We start from the raw sequence: 24,262 nt of genomic DNA, 5'->3' as shown, positions 1-24,262 counted from the left end.
CCTTTTATCTCAGCCCCCGCTTGACGGATCCCCCCGAGACTTTCAGGGTAGGAGCGGAGCGTAGCGCCCCACCTATTTTGAAAACTTTGCGAGGATTCGTCGACCGGCGCCAAAGTTATTCAAAATAGAATGTTGAGGTTTTCCTATGGAAACGTGGTCCTAACTATAACTACCTACTGGCTATCGCCAGTAGGTAATATATATATATATATATATATATATATATATATATATAAGCAGAGAACTCTAGGCAGTTCTCAAGTGTAGGTGGAGAGCAGCTCTTTTATAGAGCACCCTCAACACCAGCGGCACTCTAGGTCTGCTCACCCCAAATGTCTGTTTTTCCATTGAAGTTTTTAAGCGTAGGATTAGTGCAGTGAAAGCAGACATTTGAAGTGAGCAGATCTAGAGTGTCGCTGGTGCTGAGGGTGCTCTATACAGGAGCTGATTTCCACCTAAACTTGAGAACTACCCTGAATTCTCTGATTCTTTTTTGCATAATTTATGCGTCACTCTGTGCCTGAAAGGGTATTGTTTTGACTTTATCCCACCCAAGAGGTTATCATCCTTTTTGTTAGTTGTGATATTCTTATTGTCATTTCTTGCACCTTGAGCTGTATAGGTATATATATTTTTGTATGATGCTGTTTACAATAAATAATTTATATTTTTGATACAAAAAAATATTTTTTCTTGATCATAGCACTAATGGTCTCTTTTATGCTTCTTTTTTTAAAAAAAAACATCTGTTGTGTGATATATATATATATATATATATATATGTATATATATATATATATATATACACATTAAGACTCCATGGATGACTTGGTAAGCATCCTTTAGCATGGCAAGATATTCCGCCAAATAATGCTTTACAGGCAGTCTGTTTTGTTATTTTGGTATACATAATTGTTTCCCTGCTTTGTCTTCCTGTGCATTCATTACTCAGGGGTCCTCTTTTTTTATTTGTTTAGTGAATAGAGAGGAGTTAGGAGAAAGGGAGCTGATAAGTAATCTGGTATTTAGAAGTGGTGTTAGTTCTCTTGATAGGGTTTGTAGATGCTTGTAAGGAGTATTCACCCTTAGAGTGTTGTAAGAGTTACTATGTGATTATGATGATGTATTGGATGGAGGAAGTCAATGGGGAGTGGTATTTGGTGCCTTTGTAGTTGTGCTAATGGGGAAGCCAAGTTTCATAATTGAGTAAGCAAAAGTCTTGTATGGATAAACAGTTATTTGTTGGGGATATAAGTCCTGGGATTTGGTGGATGAAGACCTATTTATTGAACAAACATGTATTTAATGGCTTTTAGTGTTGTTTAACGCAAAAGAATGGCTATTGTTGAGTGATGATGCTAATTGGGATATGGTTGTACATTGAATGCTGAAACTGGTTTTAGATGATGAAGTATTGATTTGAAAGGGGGGATGGGTTGGAATTAAAGGATTTCTTAAGTGAAGTGACTTCTTTTGGGTGGGCCTGTAAGCGAGGGACAATGAATGCCAGATGTTTATTGATGAAGAGGAATTATATGGATGGGGTGGTGTATTTCTGATGAAACGATTATTGATGGTCAGATGTTTGTTGAATTAAATGATTTTGGGGTGGGAGTTTTTTTTTTTGATTCATGAGATTTGGTAAATGTGGTGGATACTATTGATTACGGATGGTTACTAAATCTGTGAGTATTTAGTGAAGAAGGTTTGACAGATGGGGTAATAATGTTTGCTGAGTGAGGGAGAAGTTTGTAGATATGTTACTTTTATTAGAAGAAACATTATTTTATGAATGGGTTAGTCATACTGGAGGACGATGGTCAGTGTTTAGAATTCATGTTTTTTGGATTACAATACAGCTATTTGTTTTCACTGAGCCGCTCAGGCTGGATCTCTCATATGGGTGCACAATGTTCAAATCCATCTGCTTCCAAGTCCTGGGACCCATTGACACACACTAGAACAATGGAGGTTGCTGGTTACATGTTTGAGAGAGGTCAAACAGAAGATTCAAGGTTAGAAACCTTAAATACTTTTTCTTTATTCCTACAGCCTGGGAAACTGACAGAAGCATTTAAGTACTTCCTTCAAGGAATGGGATACAGTAAGTAAAATTACTTCAGATCAAATTCCCCATCAGAGATGCATGTGTGTATGCATGTGTGCCTATATTTATACAACCGCCCATTGACACACATTTGTCGACTTCGTTGGTGTGGATGAGTGTGAGTGTTACCAGTGGATGCCCCCCTGTGAATAGGTGAGAAGGGATGTTTATGCAGCATCTACACACTCTCCACTAGGCACTATCGGTGTGTGCCTAGGGGTGCCATTGCACAGAGGCCTTAGGATGCTCCTCACTTCAAAAGTCCATGTTTGGTATATAGTAGCATCATGCCACTGTCATGGTGCTGCCTCTGCACTGAGACCGCAAACATGACATTATGGGAAATATGGGGGTGATCAGAAGAGCACAGGTCATGTGTAGTGGGTGTTTGCATCTTGCAGTGGTTTGATGGCAAGGCCAACGCAGTGCTGTGCGCAGGCAAAGGCTGTATGCAGCAGGGGGTTGGGCACCCACAGGAGGTGGGCGCAGGCCCTGTATCGAAACCCCTGCTTCACACAGCCAAAGCAGGGGTTGACTTCCCACAGAGGAGTTGGATGCAGGGCTCTGAGATCAAACAACACTCTCCCCTTCCCGCCCCGTAGGCGCCACCACGCACACACTGGGCATCCGCACCGGGAGTTGAGATGTTATCAGTGATGGTGATGTCATTTAACACGTCATTAATGATGCAATACATGAGGTCAGAAATGGTGCATAGCAAGGCACAAGTTAAACCATAACTAGTGCATTTTATGTTTTCAGTCTTTTATAAACTTTATTTTGAAAAACCTAATTATTGCTTCGCTTTAACCTCTGTTTTTTTAGTGAAGATAGACAGATGAGAGAAGCATCTTCTTTCTGACAGCATGCTGACCTGCTTGGCTTTTTCTACTTTTCTTTTTGCTAAACACCAGAGAGACACAAGACTACCAGCACCAACAAACAGAAGTGTAACAAAAGAAGGGCTTTTAATCGCCTCCTCTGCACCTCTACTATCATTAGAAAGCGGCAATAGGTCTGGACACCATGGCGTAATGCAAGATGATATGGCTCCCTTGCAGAATGTGATAAGCAGCCTCTCAGAATCCCTTGTTTCACAAATATTCATAAGCGATGGGCTGAACTGGGTCCCCTGATAGGTGGTGGCTCTTGCCCCTGTCAGGGAGGTGCTTGAAGAAACCAGGTGAGATCCCAGTTTCACCCAATACGCCCACTGTGTTAACATCAACCAATGTGGCACACTAATAATCCACAGGAGCCAAGAGGGCCCTTCTGTCTCTCTATGAGGATTGCTTGTATGATTTCGAGAATACACCAAAACAAACGATTCTTCATGGGGAGCCAGAAGGAAGTAGAGTATAGAAGACCACCAAAGTTTGGGCGAAGTAAGGTCCTGAAGTATCCAGTCTCTGAATGACTGTAGGTGTAGTGTTGGTCAAGACTGAGGTGTTCGTGGTCCAAAAGAAGCCCTAATGCAGTGAGAAACAAAAAGGAAAGGAGAAGAGAAGAGACATTCATTAACCATTCTATGAGACAGTACTTTTAAACAAGTTGAGTGAAATATTCTTGTGCCTCAAAAAAAGCTATGTGACACTCACCCTAAGGATCTCCTTTCACTCTTTGAAGTTAAAAAAGGAAGAAGATCATTCTCATCAGGCGAGAGTATCAAACTCAAATGATATCATAGTCCAGCCCAGGACATATATATAAAGTCTTGCACAAGTCTGGCTCCAGAACAACTAATAGCTCTCTTTGACAATTTTCACTCAAACGGCAGAAGCTGAGCAATCGATTTTCACTAAATAATAACGGGCCAGGTAGAGCACACCGACATTGTCTCACCGCTCAATCCAGAAGCATCTCGGAGCGGTAATTTTCGCAGCAAACGCTGCGTGCAGGCTGGTAGGAGAAGAGGCGAGAAGATCCGTGTATTGCCTCTCTCAGCAGGAAGAAACAGGCTGAGAGTTTGTGCTCGCAAGGTTCAAAATGGTTTGATTTTGCCGCCAGTCAGCAGTACCATCGGTTGCACTCAAGAACCATGTCAAGATAGTCGTTCTTGGTACACTCATATCATGGAGGTGTACCTCTAGTATTCACAGTGTGGTGGAAGGTTGCCGTATATCATTCGGTCCGCACTCTTGTTTGAAGCTACAGATTACTTAAAGATTCACGGTTCTCTTCAGCCAATCCATATCAGGTTTGCCTGGATGTGTTTTCTATCGCCGTTGTGAATAACAATCATCGATGCTTTCAACTTGCTGATCACCTTGAAAAAGTCTTAGTAAAGACAAAACATGTGTCGGCTAGATCGTGTGCTGGGATTCCTTTTAAAATAATAAAGACGAGAATCTACAAACTTTGATTGGGTTTGGATTTTCTGTTGGACACGAAGACTACTGATTGATTGAACTGATCTCTCCTATATGTACTGACGAGTACATGTTTTCTTGTGTTTGTTAATCAACACATACCAATGTTGGACTGATAAATCAACAAAAGGGTGTGCTGTTCAGGCTTTTTCTGATTGCTAATATATGCATGTTATGTATTTCATATGCTGGTGATGTCTCTAGGTAGTAGACGTCAATAACTGCTTTGAGCACCCCGTTCTAATTGACAATATATTACGTTACACGCTACAGAAAAAAATCTTTTGGGAATACATATTTTGTTATATTCTATTGTGCGGTTTTTCCTTTTTAAGGAACACCACTACCTATTTTTGTGTTTTAGGTATTTTAGACTAGACCACCAGGCTTTTTTCTTCTTAGGAGACATGGCACTCAGTGCCACACTACACTAGCCTTTTCTGGTTTCATTTTTGTATCCTTGGAGACGTGACCGGCAAGTGTGCCACTCTGCTGTGTCTGGCGCTGCCTCTCCAGGGAGTAGTGGGCAGTGCCACCACCGTATGTGTGTTGTTGGGAGATATGGCAGAGAATGGTTTTGGCACTTTGAGGGGTTTTACTTGCTCCGTGCCTTGGACTGGTGCGAGCCCTAAAGTCGTAGGTGATGTGCACAATCTAAGGTGCCAAGCGGTGAGTTACACATTATTATATGTCGGAGAGGTGAGCAGACAGCACCAGTGCCACCTTCTATCGGTGCGCATTATATCTCGGGGAGGTGGGCAGACAGTGCCGCCTGCGTCACCTTGTACTGGCTCACAGTGTATACCCTGGTGAGGTGGGCAGATACCACACGTTGCTGTTTCTATGGGTCTGTCTGAGCCTGTGCTAGCCCAGTAAAGTACCCTCTACTTGCTGTTAAACTTGCAGCCGTCTGAACACAGCCCAGAGTGCAGTCACGGTTGTGTAATGGGACCGGCGTTTTATGGTATGGGCGCCACTCCCCATCCCTTACCCTCGCCCCTCCCGTCTGCTGCTGTCAGACGCTGCAGCTTTCTTGGAAGCACAGGGTGGCTCCCGACTTCTTTACTGAGGCTGGCTCAGTACCTCGCCAGTGTGAATGCATGCCACTGCAGGGGGGCTTGTAGGATGAGCACTGGTGGGGCTGGAGAGACCAGTGGGCGAGCTGCTAGGTACATGGGTGGGGAGGGCTCGTGGTGGCTCCTCATATTGCAGTGCTTTTGCACTCCTTGCATGCTAGGCAGTGGCCTCCCCTGTCCCGAGCCTAGTGTTCCCTGTGACGTGTGGTACTAGTAAATTATTGCAAACTACCCCCTTGCTTTGGTGGAAACCGCACGATCACACGATGTCGCCCCTGCGTTTAACCTGCTTCTAAATTGTTATAGTTCTGGTAGGGCTGAAGTAATTAAACTAACTGGTGAATGTAGTTATCTGTCCAGGATCACAGATTCTGCTTGAGCTATATGCGTCGTATTACAATATGCGCCCAGTTGTTGCAGGCAGCTCGTATGTGCACGTGCTCACGGCTAGTCATGCTGCACACCAATGCACCAGGGCTCCGTGGCGTTGCGGTTCATGGCGGTGCCTTTGCTTGGGTCCGGTGTCTGTAGTGCGCAGCCACCACTTCTCCGTCTCCATCTGTGACACACAGGGCAGTCGGAGGGTCTGCCGATCGCTTGTGGTGGTGTTCATCGCACCACCCTCTCCTTCCATTCTACAGCTGTCCTTTAGGGTCACGCGGGGGCATGAATTGATAAGTGGTGTATGCATGTTGGGGCTGGGCAGTGGTAAGGCACGGCATTGAATAGTTGACGTGTGGTGCAGCGTTAGGGAGGAGTACTCAACTGCTGGTAGCCAGGTGTGGTGCTGAGGTATTTGCAGCTGGGTGGATTTGCAGCGGGGGGAACTGCAATGGGAGGCAAGGTACTTGTTAGTGAGGCTTGAGTGCATGGTTACAGGTCTGTGGTGCCGGTGTGCAGCATCTGCCTTTGGATTCTTGCTCAGACCCCCACACCCACCCCTCCCTGGATTCCTCTGCAGCTGTCACTGTCACTTAAGTGCTTGTCACATAATGCATCGACATCTCTCACTTTCTCCTCCCTCCTTGTATGTAAGATCAGGCGTGTCCTAACCCTCTCGTCGCCGGCTCTGTCTGTTTGCGTTGTGCTGCCAGGGAGGCAGTGCATGGCTGTTTATTTTGTGCTGCCTTCTAGACTGAATCGCATCTAAGCGCTCACAGCTGGAACAGTTCCCTAAGACTTCTTTAAAACATGCAGTTGCGAATGTGTGCGCCTGAAATTAGCACTCAATACCACACAATTACTATCAACATATTTCCACTTCATACTTTGCCACATAATTCCACTACACAAATCCACTTCACACGACAAAATTCTACACCACACAATTGCCCAACTAATAATTCCTTTCCAACCCACATAATTCCATTACACACTACATACATAACATAGGTTAAAAAAAATGCCATTTACAGCGCCAATAGCTCTAACTCAAGCAAATGCAAAACCTATTGCATTTCTAATGCTTGTTTAATAGGGTGGTTCAGTTGTACATAATGCCTTCCTGGTTATATATATGGTAACAAAAATGCTTATAACACTTTTCTATTATAACTTTCCAACATGCTGCACAGCAGGCACACTGCTCTACACCATGGCTTAAAGACATTGGCAAAGCCAATAGCTCCGGCTAAACACTTACAAGGTCCCAAAGGCGAGACCTATTGGCTATGACAATGCTTGTTATACTGGGTGCAGTGCTCCTCCTCTGCAACACCTGCTGCCTATTAACTTCCATTGCAGGTGAGTTAATTAGACGGCAGAAATGGGGTAGTGAGGAGTTTTAAGACACAAAGAATGTATTGTGTTGCTTAGAAGGAGAAAGCGTAATTTGTGCAACTAAACCTTACTCTTTCCATAGGTTTGGGTTAGTGGGAGGGCAGTGATTGTGCAGGATGCGTGGGGTGTGACACCCAGGCTGTTTTACAAAGGTATACATGAAACAAGTAAAAATTCTTGAAGCACAATAAAATCATCTGGAAGCTAAATAAAACAAAAATTCAAAGCCAACCCTGTAGAGGGTAGTAATATACACCTGCAGGGTAGAAGCTGTGTTTGCAGTTCCTCAGTGATAGGGAGATGGGAAACTTTAAACAAATGCAGGGTGACTTAAGGGTGGAAAAAGGTTGATTAGCCTTCCCCTCCTCAACCAGGTTCATTATTTGCTGTGGGAAGTTCTAGTAACCAGAGAGCCACTAGAAAGAAAAATAGACACCATGTTCAAGAGATACCTAGAGTGGGACCCAAGGGCAGGGCTTTGAGTGGTCCGGGTCTCACCGGGTCTGAGCACCGGCAGTTTTTTAAAGGGGGCCTCGAAATGGGTGTCTATCGGGCTCTGTATTGTGCCCTGGCACAAGCGGTCCATTTTTTTCGAGCCTTATAGGGGAAGGGAAATCCTTTAAAGAAAGTCATTTTCTCTCTGGATTTCCCTTCTCTTTTTGAAACTCAGGAGCAGCAACATTGTTGTGGTGTCACTAGGGCTTTAAGTGGAAGCTTTTTCAATATTCTATACAAGCAACAGTTGCAGCTTATTTATCTTATGCAACTAACAACCATTGACAAAGCAAATAGTCCTGACTTGTTGTAGGTATGATGTTACTTGTTGTATCATATATCTGGATTCAATGACAGAAACAGCAAAATGCCAGTCTGGCGGCACACTATGCTAAGCATAAATTCTTAGCTTACGTTACACCCTTAATTACATTGGCCACGCCCCCTTGAGAGACCCCCCCCCCCCAGTTTTTCTTCATCCCACTTAAAAGCCCTGCCCAAGGGTTTCTGAGAAATATCTGATGAGATTGAGTCGCCAGGAAAAATACAGTAGACTATGGTGTTAAACAGTGACTGAGATAATTAGAATGAGTGCAACTCCCTCAAGGTCAACAGGAAACTTTCAGCGATAAATTGGAGTGTGTGTTCCATCACATGTGAAATCAGGCTCTGGGGGCCATGCAGTGGTTGTAGGGCTGTCCATTCAGTTGTCTGACTGAGGGGAAAAAACCTGACAATGAATAAAAAGCAGAAGAAGGTAGACTCCCTGAATATGCCGTTCTGACCCGAAAGGAGAAAATCTTAATGTAGAACTTAGACCCTGATATGGGACAATATAAAGTGTTGTTAGCTGGACAAAATTGGTGTTGGACAGAGAATTTGATAGCCCCAGAGTGGGAAGTTCTGTCATACAGTCCAACCAGGAAAGAGCAAAAGACAGGCATGAGCTTTGATGGCAGTTGAGACTGAAGCAATCAAGTAATGACTTAAGGGCAGGATTTTAACAGGATTAACTGATCTGCCTATTACATTCACTCATGTATTTTTGAATAAAAGTACTCACCTTCAAAAAATCTGATTTAGTTATGATCTTTCCTTTGCTTGCCTGCCTCACTGACTTTGGCTTTCCAGCCTGGACAGGTATTAGGAAGTATTCTTCCAATGCAAACATATGTTTGCCCTGGGAAACTTGTAGAAATAAGGTTGTTGTTGTTCAATAGTTTTTTGGGGTCTTTTTGCTCTAATTTGGGAGCATGCCATTTGAAAATGCGAGTGATTTTAGTATTCAGTAAAAGGTGTATATTAGATGTGTGTTTACTCACTCTGGTGTTTTTGTCAAAATGTGTGTCTCGCGGCAATTGCAGATGTTTTAAGAGCACGATATTCATGTACCCATGTATATTTACAGAGGTATACTAAAGCCAAAACGTGAATGCAGAAGTGTATTTGCTCATTGGTGTACTTACATACAGTTAGTAGGATGTGTTCTGATGTGTGTCTGCAGAACTGTTTTTTGTGTGCACTTGTATGCACTCAGGTGACTGTGCCAGTTTTTAAGTGGCATCACATGATAGTCCAATGGTTTACATCTGACCAGGTGTATATGGACCCGTATGTCTGTAAATGTGCATGAACAGGTATGTTGTAACTTAGAGAGCTGCAGTGTAGTATCTGTGTAATCAAGAGATTGTGTAAAGGTGTACATGCTTCCCAAGATGTATATGATTTTTATATGTGCCTGCTCAAGTTTAAGTTTAGAGAAACAAGAGTAGGTCAGACAGTAGGACGTTTAAATAGGCAGGCTTTTTGAGATATAAATGCCATTACATTTATCTGTGTGATGGCTCGGCCTGAGTCATAAGAGCCTAGGACATTGGACACAATGTGCAAAAAGTTGTTGGAAAGTTCTCAAACAGAGAATGTTGAAATCCTGCATTTAAAGTAAGGTGACCTAGTCCTGTTGCTTAGTGTTTCAGCTGTGCACTTCCATGAAGAGGATTACAATTGAGTCTCTTGACCAAGATGCTGTGGGTTTTCTGCATCTTTTACACATCTGAGAAATGAAAAGTTTGAAACTTCAGATCCTTTTTACGTTGAGCCTGGGCAGCGCATGCACTGCTCTGCACGGCATGCTGTATTGAGGTAGGGACTTGACGCTCCGCCCACATTTTTGATTGGCTTGTGTCATTGTCCACTGTAAACTGTGGCTGTTCATTAGTCAAAAGACTTAGTAGTCCGTCCTTAGTATGGCCTTGTCTCATTTTGTAACCTCCCATAACGACACCCCCTGTTAAGTGCATTGTTGCTCGGTAGGCTTTAATTATAGCCTTCGAATACTATTTTCTCAAATAGCTTTGTCCTTACTGCTGTTGCACACAGGACACGCTCTCTCCTAATGCTTTTTTTTTACAGCACACATATGCAAAGTAATAAATCTCGCATTTGCAAGAGTATAAGCTATTGGCATTGTAAATGACAATGCCTTTTATTTATCTGTTTTAAAAAAACGACTCATAAATAAAAGGCATTGCCATGACAATAGCTCAAACTCTCATGAAGGTGACACCTATTGTATTGCAAATGTTTGTTAAGTGAGCAACTGAGAAGAACCTGACAATGCTGCATAGTTTAGCCTGTCACGTGATACTGACCCCATATTTTGGGTTTGGCTTTACTGCTCAGCGGTGCACTGACCTTTTGTCACCAAGTCTTAAAATTTAAAAAGAATACATTTTGGCTCCACCTGAAGGAGTGTTCTATCTCACGTCATGCCTTTGTCTCTTTGGAATATCATTCCACCTCGTATGACGTTCTTGCATCACAGTACAATAGGAACTATGTTATATCTCAGAAGAATACTGAATCATCACGCATTACATTCTCTATCTCATAGATGCATTGCATACAGAAAGTAGTTGGGATGTTTTGTTTTTTACTGTACAAGCTTGTTTTTGTTCCTTTTTATGGTTTGCCCAATGGTCAGCTCACTTGATTCATTGCAGTTTGAAACTACCTTTATGGGTTTGTAAAATAAGGCCAGAAAAAGCTTATTGTATCTGCATACCAAGCTTCCTTCATTGTAGCCCTCCATCTTGACATTGAAATGAGCTGCCAACTTGCATGTATAAAAGTAGTTCCAATCATCTACCCCATACTGACAGAGCTCTAAACCACTTATTCGCTGGGCACTAGATTCATCTCTGACGGCCAAGATACTGATGAACGGTGCTCAGTAAGACCTCTGTTTGAATGCCTGAGCAATTCTGATTGGAGCCAGTAACTGAAGTTACTAGCTACATTGAAAGTACAAGTTTTCTGGAACATAAAATACCTGATGTATTTGTTCTTGAGAATTTGGAAACAGCTCTGCTCTGTGGGTGACATAACGGGTATGAAATAAGGACTAACCACTGGCATTAGGAACTGGAATTAAAACTTTCCTTGTTTATTCATCTTTTCAAAGGAGATCCTCAGGGACTCACTTGTAACACCTGTAAACGTCTTGCCTCTCGGGTTACTTCCAGCAGTGGTACATCGTGGAGGGTGAAATTACCACTTATAGCCTGGGGCACTCAAAATGAGGCCTTTAGAAGGGGAGTCAAATAAATAATACGAGAGGCAGGACTCTTATCACATTGAGGTCCTTATAGATTAAGTCAGAAATACCTTTGAGTAGTAGACAGTAGTAATCCACTGGATTAAATCAGGCAACGATGAATGAGAAAGAGTTTAGAGGAAGTCAAAATGTAAATAGAAATGTATTGTTCCAAGAGTGGCGAATGCAGTTACTTGTAACAACAGCACATAGTGTATTGGACATTGGCACGGAGAATCCATCTGGAATAAACAAAGATAAGGTAACAGTCAAAAGCAGGATTCATTCAGCCTATTTGATGTTCCAAATGCAAAAACAACAATTGATGGACAGAATGCAGAACAATGTCATACATTCACCCCAGTACAGAGATCTGGGCCTAAATCCATCGTTTTTTTGCTCACCATGCCATTCCAGTTTGAACCCAGCCATATGCAAATCAGTCTTGACCCTGTGCCCCATGGGAACAGTCCAGCCCGAACTGCCAAGCCAGGTCCTCCCTGGACTGGAAACAAGCATCCTAGGACCGGTTTCGGGCTTTCAGCCCTCGTCAGCCAGGATAGCTTGATTCCAGTGGCATGGAGAGCAAGGGACTCACGTCTGAGCATACCCTTCCCACTCGGGGTGACAAATGCAAAAACAACAATTGATGGACAGAATGCAGAGCATGATGAAAGGGAGTCTTAGAAGAGCTAAGTGATACATTTCAGGCAGTCAAACAACTGAAAATAGCACATTAGGCCCAAAGTATAGTTCATTATTGGCCTTTTCACAGGAACATTAATATCACCAAGCATACATGGAACTCTTTGAGTGGCTTAAAGAGGAAGCATAAAAGAAGACTTTCAATTATGACCAGAGACCAGTGCACTCTGACAGGAGTGGAGTCAGAGGCTGAAAACGTTGATCTTGGAAGGTCCAGAGGTCAGGAGCTGCTGATGTTGCACCCATGAAGAGCAGCTAAAGGAGTTTATTTTTAAGTAAAGCATTTTATTGATAAAAATATTAACATGACAAAAACAATATATGGGAACTTGTATAGACTGTAGGAATTAAATTAATAAAAATATCATAAAGAATTGAAGCTGTTTAACAATTTTGAAATATAACGGGGAAAAGGAGGGGGAAAGCATAAAGGAAGGCCAAGTTACCAGCAGATCAGAGCACTACCTGAAAAGAAATATAGCAATATAATATAATATAATAAACCGAGCAAGGAATAGCAAAATTAGTATCCATGGCTGAGAAATATGGTGGTTTAAAATGTCCGGATAAAGTCAAAAGAGGAGCTTTATGAGCTACATCATCTAAAAAGGAAGTCAAAGGTAACCAATATAGAACTATATTAGCAGACAGACAATAAAGAGAGGAAAAGGCAGTATCTAATCTATGGTAATGACAAACATTATTTCACCAGGCTTTATAAGAAATATTTGATGAACATTTCCAATTGATTGTGATTTGCAGAAAGGCAAGAGCTAGCATTAGATCTAACAACCATAAATCACAATGTGGAGAGTGGATATCCTCAGAAAGACTACCCAAAAAGAGTATCAGGGGAAATACTGAGCTACTTAAATGAAACATTGAAGATAACTGAGACCAGACCTTTTCCCAGAATGAAGCTGTAGGGAGACAGTGAAAAAGCAAATGCATATGGTCACAAATTGGTGGCACAGGACCAACATTTAGGAGAGGAGCCCATAGAGAATCTAGCTAGTAAGGAAGGGGTAAGATATAGTCTATGATAGAGAAAGAACAAAGACTGAGAAGTAGGCGCTGTCCTGGAGGTTTTGTAAAGTGTATCTCAAATCTTATTCCAAAATGGAAGTCCAGGTACATCCCAAATCCAATTCCCACTGCATTTCCAACTTAGTTTTGGGTCTGACGTTCAATAAAGAGCAAAAAAGTCTACGTATAGGTGAAGCTTTAGAAATAGAAGTAAGAATTGAACAAATGGGGGATTGAGAAGAGGAAGAAAGGGAAGCACTTGGTAATGAGTGAAGAACATCAAGAAGAATATTTACGAGAAGGAGATATTTAGGTAAAAAGAAATAAGTGTTAAAATTGGGAAAAGGAGAGAGGATAATTATTAGAAAATAAATCTTTTACCCAAATAATACCTCTTTGCCTCCAGGCTTTCAAAAATAACAGTTTGTTGTTAATAGTAATAAGATTGTTATACCAGAGAGGAGATTGTCAGAAGGAATCACGACATACAAACTGCGATTGATAAATCTGTTTTAGAATAGTGCAAGTGTGTTTAAAAAGAAAATATGAAATTATGGAAGGCTTAGCTGAGAAAGATATAACTTCACGGGGAAGAAAAGGAGCTAGAAAAGAGCATTCAATATCCAACCTTAAAGGGGTAAATGAGGTTTGCGACAAAGAAAGCCATGTAGAGGCTTGTCGGAGACAGAAATCCTTATCGTACAACGAAAGTCAGGGAAAATGACTCCACCTTCCTGTTAAGCCTTCCTAAGAGAATCTAGAGAAATTTTGTCTTTTTTATTCATCAAAAGAAATTTAGAAAGTTTAAAGTCTAATTTTTCATCAACTTTATCTAGACAATCATTGACATTTGCCAAAACTGAATCATAAATGGAAGGTGTGAAACAGATTCCCAAATACTTAATTCTGGAGGTATTCCAGTGGAACCCCGTGGCAGTAAAAGAATGACTAAAAGTAAACTTAGTAATAGGCATGATTTCTGTTTTGTCAGAATTAATCCTGTATCCAGAAACAGAGGAAAAAGTAACGATGTCCTGAAGAAGAGCCAGAACAGACTGCTCAGGAGTGGAAATGAAAAGAAGTATGTCGTCAGCATAAGCTGAAATTTTTAAATGATCAGCTCCATGTTGTAATCCACTGATTTCAGCATTATGTCTGATACTCGACAGGAAAGGTTCCAAAGCACGCATAAATAAAAGAGGGGAAAAAGGGCAACCCTGATGAACACCACAACCTAACGGAAAGTAACTAGAGATCGTCCCATTGACTAAAACTGATGCCATGGGGAAGTGATAAAGTAAGGAAATGAACAAAATAAAATGGGGACCTAACCCAAGTCAGGCTAGGGATTTGAGCAAGGAGGACCAGTCAAAGCGATCAAATGCTTTCTCAGCATCAGTAGACATTGCTGCCAGAGGATATGAAAATATGCCTTGTTTAAAACATTAAAAATAATCTAGAATTATCAGAGTTAAATCTACCTTTAATAAAACCTGACTGATCCTTACCAATCATTGAAGGAAGGGTTCAAGGCGTAAGGCTAGTAATTTGGCGAATATTTTTGTAATCCATGTTGACTAACGATACAGGACTGTAGTTTTTACAAAGAGACGGATCTTTACCTTCCTTATGGATAAGACAAATGGTAGCCTCTTGGAAGGAGCCCCCAGTGGAACCAGACACAGAAAAATTGAAAGAGTTGTAAAAGTCTAGGAAGAAGAAGATTATAGAAGTGAAGAAAAAATTTGACTGTGAAGCCATCCGGAACAGGGAATTTGTTCTTCTTAAGAGATTGAAGTGCACGAAGGATCTCTGATAAGGAAATGTCAGCTTCAAAGGATGAGAAGCCTCTAAAGGATTGATGTTGTTTAAGAATAGATTTTTTTTACGAGATACGAAACGATAATACGACTTCGAGCAGAAGCTTTAAAAGTATCTCATAGTAATTGTAGAGAAATAGTAGGGTCTGCATGAATTCCAAAAAAATCTTCAGAAAAAGCCAAAAAAGAAGAAGAGAAGGTAGGGTTGACTAAAAGGGAGTTATTGAACCTCCACCTATTGAACTTGGAATGCACCGGGAGTTAACCAAAATTTATAATGACATGGCCATGATCAGAAATCACAATTGGTTCAGTAGAAGAACCAATGAGATTTTGGGAGAGCAATTTAGAGACAAAGATATGATCCAATCTGGATAGGGAACCATGAGGAGGGGAGAAAAAAGAAAATTCTTTACTAGATGAATAGCAGATTCTCCATGAGTCCACCAAAAAGACTTTGAGATATAAAAGATGAAATTGTTTGAGCATTTTTTGGGGAATATACTTACCTGGGGATTGACGATTAATAAAGGGGTCCATTACTTGATTACAGTCACTGCCCAAAATAAAAAAGTCATTAGCATGTTACACATATTTTTTGGAAATGTTCGGCCTAAAGGAATTATCAACCTGGGTAGGACCATAAATATTACAAATAGTTAAGGGGGTATCATTAACAATTAACTTAACAAAAAGCCATCTGGCTTCGGAATAAAATTCTTGCAAAACAGTTTCCAATTTTAAATTCTTGTGACAAATAAGAATAACGCAATTTTTCTTATTTACGGAGGAAGAGACAAAAACAGAACCCACCCAACCTTGTTTAAGTTTCAAAGCCTCAAGTTCAGAAAGGTGAGTTTCTTGGAGCAGAAAGAGGTCAGGAGAATTTTTTGCCAAACTAGACAAAATTCTCTGCCTCTTTATAGGGTTAATTACTCCTTTAACGTTCCGAGAAATAACTCTGAATGGAACAACAAATAGAAATATATGCACAAAGTTGTTTTTTTAAGACAGAAAATACAGCAGACAGTACGGCACTGGGCTTGGGTGACAAGGAAGATAAAAGAGAGCGTGAGCGTAGGCGATGAGCTCTCTGAATATTCAAGCACGTGGAGGAAGGTAGGCCCACCAGCAGAGGCAAACAAGAAGTAAAAAAGGAAATAGTATCCATTCCCTCAAATCTTTCCTGAAGGCCATGGAGGCCAAGTTATTTCTTTTATTTCCATGTTCTAAATCTTCAGAGTTAGCCGTCAATGCCGCCAACTCTTTATCCAAAGCTGCAATTTTTAAAGACTCATCTTGCACCTCACTGACACGTTGTTCAAGGCTCGTGACTCTGGTTTCCATTTGTGACCAGTTATCATCCAAGTTCTAAATGTGCATATTGGTTTCTTCCATGAATGGACGGAGGGCATGGATTTCCACAAGCACCAGGTAAAGAGAAATTGGAGAAGATGATTTCTCAGGAGAGGGAAGGCCCTGTTTGACTCTCTTGTGGGTACACGAGGTTGCAGTCAGACCAATTTTAGCAGAAGAAGAGTATGAGGATGACATATTGGTTGTAGATGAAGTACACCTCGATTGACAGCTGGCAGATTTTAAAAATGATAACAGTTTTTGTGAAGAGGAGGCTGTGTGAAGAGAAGTTGCCTTGAGTTTCTTCAGTCTGCCCAAAAAGTGTGCAGAGAAGCCTTTCCAGAAAATAGAAAAGAACCACTGGTCGAGAAAACAGCCCACTGCTTGTAGTACTGGAAAAATAGAGCATCGCAGAAGAATTAAGAGGGAAAAATTACCTCAGCGTGATGGACCTCAAATAAGCAATGCAGAGTACAGCGGGGAAGCCAAAGGCATGCATGGCATCAGGAGGAATCCATGGATGCAGCAGAACAAGTCAACAAACCTCCTGGAGAAGTACAGCAAAGAGTGCAGGAGAAAAAATAACTTCCTCAGGCATAAGCCAAAAGTATCAGAAATGGCCGCTGCAAAGAGGAAACAACAGAGACACATAACAATGGTCTCAAAAGGACCCAAAAAGTAAGTTCACCATATAGGATGGCTCACCCTGCCTTCTGGACGCTCATAATGACCACTTGTGCAGTAAAATTATCAAAGGAAAGGCTCCAGTCTGCTCTGTTTGTAGGCCGATGCGAATAGCTCCCGAGCTAGGCAGCCATCTTGTTCGGTGGCTGTGTGCGCTCCCCCAGCTAAAGGAGTTTTGAATTTAGGGTAGGGTCTAGAGTAAGAACACAAGCCAAATATTAGGTGGTAACAACATGCTACTGTTTTTCCCGGTCTTCCGATTAAATTACCTTACTCTTGGGCCCACCATTTCACTTCTTTCTTAGAGATTACAGACAGGCAGCATTGGAGCTACTGCAACTATCAACTGATACGAATGACTCCATAGCTCCTTAAACCACAGAGGACTGGTTGGTTTAAACCCTCAGTATTGAATTGAGGTAACAAGATGTTTAACCAGTATTATGGTGGCATTAACCTCATTATGGTGGTCCTCTAGACTGTCTATATAGAAAGAGAGGGGAGGGACCAGGAGCTTGTTACGGTCCAGTGTCTGTGCTCCGTGTGTCATCTATGTCAATCAAATAAGGAGTAGAGGAGAGAGGAAACAGAAAAAAGTATGTAAAGAAGGTCCTAGGCTATACGAGACCCAAGTGTCGAGAGGGGAAGCAGAGCTTTTCTCTTGTTGCCCTCACACACCCCGAGAGGTGTCATGCTTCATCATCGGGCGTTTTGCTCCTCGTCGGGCCGGCGCTGCAATGCCCTATGGGTCCCCCGAAGGGTCACTTTGGCGGAGATCTTTTTAGAGAAAACGCCGTCTGGTGCATGCGGGTGTGTGGTATGGGTCCTACAAATAATGGTGGTGCAGTAGTGTGTGTGATGTGTCTGTGTCTGTAGTGCCAGGCATGGCAGGTTAGTTATCTGCCTGCCACCTGAGTAGGCCTTGCCTGTCTCAAAAAAAGGATTGGCTGTTCTTTGTATATCTGGAAAGAGCATATTTCCAAATACTTATCTGGGAGAAACCCTGATAGTTTTGTTATATTTATGGAAGAAGTTTGTTTTACCAAGTCAGAACCCAACCTTTAACTCAGGTTTAGTAGCAATGAGCCTGATTTTGTATTTTTGATGCACGGAACTCGGTCTGCCACGATGGTGGAGGATTTTACCTCTGCCAACCTTACAGACTGCTGTTCACCAGACTTATGTGGCAATTTTCGGGATGTCGGAGGACGTTTTCCATCGACAGAGCCCACAAGGATTCATTGACAGAAAGTTTAAGGTCTGCATGCCTCTAAATAAGCTGGTGGATCGAGGGTTTGGCAGGCTGAATACTCCCTGTGCACGGACCTCTAAATTGGGAACAATGTTCCTTACCAAAGCTCCAAACCTATAGCTGTCACTCCCCATTTAGTCTTATTGGTGGAACTAGAGATCAGAGAAATTTAGAGCAAACTCTTCATCATGTGTAATAAAGTCGTAATCTCCTGTCAAAGAGCTGCACATGTGTTTGCTACTCTTTGCCCTCTTTGTTCTACCCACATTGTTTAAATTCTTGATAAAAGACTGTTTGAAGTGTTGTGCAGGGCCCTAGATGAACAGCCCTGAATTTATTAGGACAAATAGATTAACATTTTCTGTGGCTTCCTCAAACCATAAAGTAATAAGGAAAATATAAATGTACTACTTCAGGCAAGTGTGTATGTCAGAATCAAATACTCTGGGTAATTACTGAAGTGAAACTGTAGCTCTGGAGTAGTGCTATTTATGATGTGAAAGCTAATACCAAGAGCCACCGAAAGAAGTTGGTCTTGAGAATGATCCCGCAGGCATATTCTAGCCGAATAATCTATATGCAGTCTCAAGCACTATCTTCCTCAAAAGTGTCTTCTGATTCAAGTAGATTAGTATTTAGCTCTCAGTTTTAGATTTCTGACAGATTTTCTTTCCTGGGTGATGTCCCCCAGACATTATCATTGTCGATGCATCCATCCTCTTCTATGGCTGATGATAAAAGCTTCTTACAGATGCACTAGCTTTATTCCGTGTGAGTCTTTCTACAGCTCGAAGATTCTTCTGACCTCTAGAAAGGTCTCAACCAGATCTCATTAAAGTTCAAATGTTTTTTTTTTTTTTATTGATTCTTTAAAGATGACAAAAAGCACCAGTGTGGTATACTGCATGTCTCTCAACATTGGTATTTTGTATATGTAGTGAATTTGTATAGAGTGCAACATACACCCAAAGGTTTCAAGGTTCTGTAAAAGCTGTGGATAAAACACAGGTACCACAATTATTTTAGAGAAACAGGCAAGTATAATGTATAGATAGAGTTGCAAACAATCATATTTTCTTGGCTCACCTTAATTTTATGAGGTTGGGCTCTAGGTGGATTGCCTGTGAGAGGTAATTCCATTGCACTGCCTCCACCACACGAAAAACCTCACCTAACTTTTGGACCTTTAAAGGTTGGCACTGCCAGAAAGGTGCAAACAACAGAATGCAAATTTTGGCAAGGATATTACTGCTTGAACTGATTAGACAGTGAGGTCAGTCAGAGGTTATGCTAGAGGCACATACATGGCTTTGAATACAATCTGATGATTTATGGCAGCCGGTGAAGAGTGGCTAGTGAAGGAGAAATGTGATCACATCTACATAACTTCAGAATTATTCTGTCTTCGGTATTCTGAACAAGCACAAGTAGATGGACAGAGGACTCAGGGAGATCTAAGCACAGTGCATTATAATAATTGATTCTAGATGATATGATTCTATTCTTAAGAGAAATTCTGTTCAAGGAGTAAGACAAGATGAGCATTTTCTTTAATGATGAGACATCATAGATGTATGACCAGGCCATCAGATTAATTTGTGCTGTCATGGTCAGGCTACACACCCAGATTGTTCATGCAGCTCATCAGGTTTGAATGCTGATCGAGGGAGCAAGGCTAAAACATGTTTCTGAAAGCAGAATGTTCATAGCAATTGTGACTGTTGATACACAAGCTCTGCATACTTCTGCCATCTAGTGTTGGGCTTGGACATTACAGTATGCTTTTCTTCGAAGTAGTGTCAGGTCATGAGATATGCTGTTACTCCTCCCTTAGTTTATAGTGTGCTTAAGCACTGACTCCACCTTAGGTTTTTGACCTTCATCTGGTTTGAACGTGTCCAGAAAGGACTCTGAAATTTGCGCGTATACTCTGAGCTGTGTGTTTGCGTCCAGCTGTTCTACTCTTCGAAACCAAAGACTCAGAAGACAGTCACCATGCTGTTGGTGCTGACAGGAATACTTTTTCTTTCTGATGAACCACCCAGCCCTCTCAACCAACCACAGCCGTCTTGTCGCGCCTCAACTTTCCCTAATTGGACATTCCCCAAACATGTTGGAGGACCTTAAGTTTATCAGGGTATTACTTTGGAGAAAGCTTTGTGAAAAGGAGGTGATGCCCAAAGTGCAATGTAAAGACCATTGGTTGGACCAGCGCATTGTTTGCAACCTCTGCAGCTCCCCTAACCGCAGTGACACCTTCAAATCCTGCTATGCCTTTCACTGCAAAAAGATTCTGAGTTATCAAAGGGAAGGCCATTGTGCATACAGGTGGATGCTTCAGCAACCTTCCTCAGAAATATCTTCTGGGAAAATGACACTCTCAACATAGGGGAGAACGAAGCAGGCCCTTTCGGAGTCCCAGCGGTTCAACAAATGCCCAGTTAGGAGATGCTTTTGTCAAGCACTTCTGAAGAAGAAGACCGCACATGACCTCCTCAGCTCCAAAACTATAAGGCCCTCGAATAAAGAAGTCTCCCAGGGGCATGAGTACGACATAACCTTGCACCCTGAAATTCCCACAAACTGAGGAAGAGTACTGCTCTCGCAGGATTGGGTGGTCCTTCGCACTAATCCAGAGTTCTAGCCCAAGGTAGTTTCACCTTCTTTCATAAACCAGACAATTGGTCTGCCTATTTTCTTTCCACGACTAGATTCCATTGCAGAAAGAGCATTGCTCACCTTGGACGTCATCTGGGTGCTAATGTACTATATTAAGAGGATTAAGGGGCTGATTTAATTCCTGGCAGATGGCTTGTTGTTCCAATGGAGTGATGGAGTAAATTATGCCTGCTGGCGGTCATTTATAAAGTGTTGCCAGGAGCCACTGTCACAGCAGTTCTTGTCATTGCATTTCGCAGTTTAGTGCAGGGCTGGTCAAAATGATGGAACCCTGCACCAAACAGTTTTCTTTTTTATTTTCAAAAAGTGTATTTTCTTAATGAAAATAAAAAAAGACAATGCTTTCCTCATGACGGGAGTCCTCTTTCATGGCAAGGGGAGCATTTAGCAGTTTTCACTGGGTTTTTCTGGCAGTGACGGGCAATGAAAACTGACCTATAATTCTGCCCATCTAATTTAGGTAGGTGGAATTACAGGTCTACCTACGACAGTCCTTGCACCACAGGACCATCGAGGGGTTTAATCCCTGCAGAGATGGAGTAGTCTCTGCCGTGATTAAACCCATGGTCTGCCCGGTATAGGTACTTTGTCACTGTTACAATGGAGTATGTATACCACCAAGATATAAATCGGCCCCTAAGTGTTTCTGCAAAACCAACTCTTTATAGCTTTTGTTAAACTCTACAAATGTGACCCCATTTCCAAAGCAGGCGTCACAAGGAAGATTGCCAATTGTATCCATACTTGCTTTGGTAAAGCTAAAAGTGTACTCACTTAACCTACCCAGTCACACTTTCTCTCACAAAGGGAGCATTAATGGCTTTCTGGTGTAACAATCCATTGGCAGATATCTGCTAGGCATCTGCCTATTATACACCGCAATTATTTTATACTTGGCCAACCCATATTGAGAACATTGTTTGAAACATTTGCATCATCTGCCCTCTAGCTACTGATTTAGGAGGAAACTGTTTTACAGTTGATGCAGAGCATGTGTATCTATAGCTGCACATTCTGTGAACGAAAATGTTGCTTACCCTGTAAGCATCTGTACATAAAATGATGTAGATTCACTTGTGCCCACCCTCCTCCCTGGAAACTGGCTATGATGGTAGATGTTTTAACTTCTCACACTTTAATGCACAAGGCATACCATATATGGGGCCGATTCCGATCCAGGTCGGAAAGCACTCGGACCGAGCCATATCCAGAGTGTTTTCTGACCGAGCCGGAGTCCTGCAGTCCGACCGGGCGAGTACGATGCGTCCATATGTTGCCGGACTCGGTTCGGTCGGACTTCCATAGAAGTCAATGGGAGCCAGTCGTACGACGCGTACATGGGCTCCCATTGACTGAATGGGTACGTTGCGGACAAGTGCGCCCCCTAGAGTGGGTACGCGTTGGTGCCATCCGTACCATACATGCCTGTGTTGGGGAGACCCATGGGTCTCCCCCTGTGTCCGAGTCGTAGGGCTGCGGGTGACAGGGGGTCCGACGCGGACTCCCAAAGGCAACCACCTGGAAGATTTGCGAGCCAGACACTCCAGCTCGCACAGGCTGTCCGACGCGTGCATCGTACTGGCTCGGTCGTGAATTGCATCCATTGCACGCCACGGTTAGCTTACGGCCGAGACGTACGGGGCGGTTCGGACCCAGAAACGACTCGGTCGGTGAATTTTCTGTAGCTCGCATCGTACTTGCTCGCTCGTACAGCTGTACGAGTCGGCCGGAAAACACACGTACGGCTCGTAGTTTTTCTGGCCGGATCGAGTTCGGTGCCCTTCCGACCCAGATCGGAAACGGCCCCTTAGTGTTACTCTACACTCCACTTTCCCTATTTACCTGCTGAGAGGAAAACAATCTAGGGTGGAGTCAGTGCTGATCGGCATTGTGGACAAAGGGAGGAGTCACAACATACCTTGTGACTCGAAATTTCAAAGAAAATCAAGCTGTAGTGTTTGAGCCCACACATAAGATAACATTAGTATGTGAATCTACAGCCCTACACACTACAAACAGATGGTTAAAGAGTAAGTAACCTTTTCTTCTGTCTTGTCATCATTGAGTTTGAGTTAATTATTAGTCATCCAATGTTTCACTATCTCTAAACATACATAACAATTACGAGTTCAAAAGCCCTCACAGAAACTTTCCTCGGGACATTTTGTTATTGGTATACATAAAATATTCAGTTTCAAAGGACTGCATCAGGTGCATCTGAGGATTCCTTTAGTAATTGAAAGTAGTGGCGAGAAAATCGACCCCAGTGGAACTCCTCAAGTAACTGCCAGAGCAGACAATGAAAAAATGTTTCAACCTAACACATTGGGGGCTACTTGTATTAAACATTTTTTTTGTTGCAAACAGTTTGAATCTCTGGGAGTGCAGAAACACTTTTTTTTTTTATTGTGTACTAAAGACATATTAGGAATCACCTACTCCTATAAGTGATTTGAGACTCAGTTCAGTTCAAAGAGTTTATTCGGTTGCGGAGCAGCCATAAAAGTGCAAATAAGCAATGAAAACACACATTATAATCCAATTTTACCAATACTGTTAAACAAACAAATATGACGGCATGATTTATAACAAGCAATCATTATAAAACAAATATAAAAGGATAAAATGTGGTATTTAAACAACATTAATTAGTATGCATTGTGGCCCCTGAGCGTACCACTTCACATAAAAAAGAACTTACATAAAAATAGGTCTCATCATTAGATAACTGCTGTAAGAAATGATAAGCCTTGATACAGTGCCAGTGATTTGAGATGCATAATGATTCAATATTGTACTATATGAAGTGCTGTATTGTATGCGTCCCTTCCAAATGCAAATCGGTGTAAGTTCAATGTTTTGCACCCGGAATCGGGTAGTTGAAAAATTACTGGCTCCTGAGTTGAGGTGGTGATGCTCTTGTAAAAGAGAAAGGGTGCCCTTGAAACTACTTACCGTTTGGGAATGTTATAAAAAACCACAGTAATTTCTCAAACTTCTCACGAAAATATTGTTTTATTTTTTAAAAGCAGAACGTTTCCTTTAGGGAATACGGGATGCATTTTTTTTTAAAGGTTTAATGTATTGAAAGGCTATCACAAACTTGGTGGTCATATATTGCAACCAGATTTTTGCAACAAATGATTAGTAAATTGGGCTTTGGGTTCTGTCAGTCACAATGTTTGAAAATCACAGTTGAGGGTGGATTTTATCATTTTTGTAACTTATCTCCCAGAAACCCCTCTTTAATTCCTTAAAGTGGTCCTCAGTTGATGGGCTCGGATGTTGGTATTGGAATGTCCCAAGGTTCCTCAGTATT

General features: G+C 42.0%; 1 protein-coding gene across 8 annotated transcripts in view; it reads left to right on the top strand.

The window, feature by feature from the left end:
• The window catches only part of NDRG4 (NDRG family member 4), an 885,840-nt gene that overhangs the window by 794,785 nt on the left and 66,793 nt on the right, over nucleotides 1-24,262 (top strand). For all 8 annotated transcript variants that reach the window (XM_085637547.1, XM_085637545.1, XM_085637548.1 and 5 more), the window contains one exon: nucleotides 2,053-2,104. In XM_085637547.1, coding sequence (XP_085493673.1) covers nucleotides 2,053-2,104 — 52 coding nt within the window. The remainder of the gene's footprint in view (nucleotides 1-2,052; nucleotides 2,105-24,262) is intronic.

The sequence above is a fragment of the Triturus cristatus genome, chromosome 12, assembly GCF_964204655.1.
Source record: "Triturus cristatus chromosome 12, aTriCri1.1, whole genome shotgun sequence".
NCBI classification, from domain to species: domain Eukaryota; kingdom Metazoa; phylum Chordata; class Amphibia; order Caudata; family Salamandridae; genus Triturus; species Triturus cristatus.
This window is presented reverse-complemented; position numbering and strand designations above follow the sequence as displayed.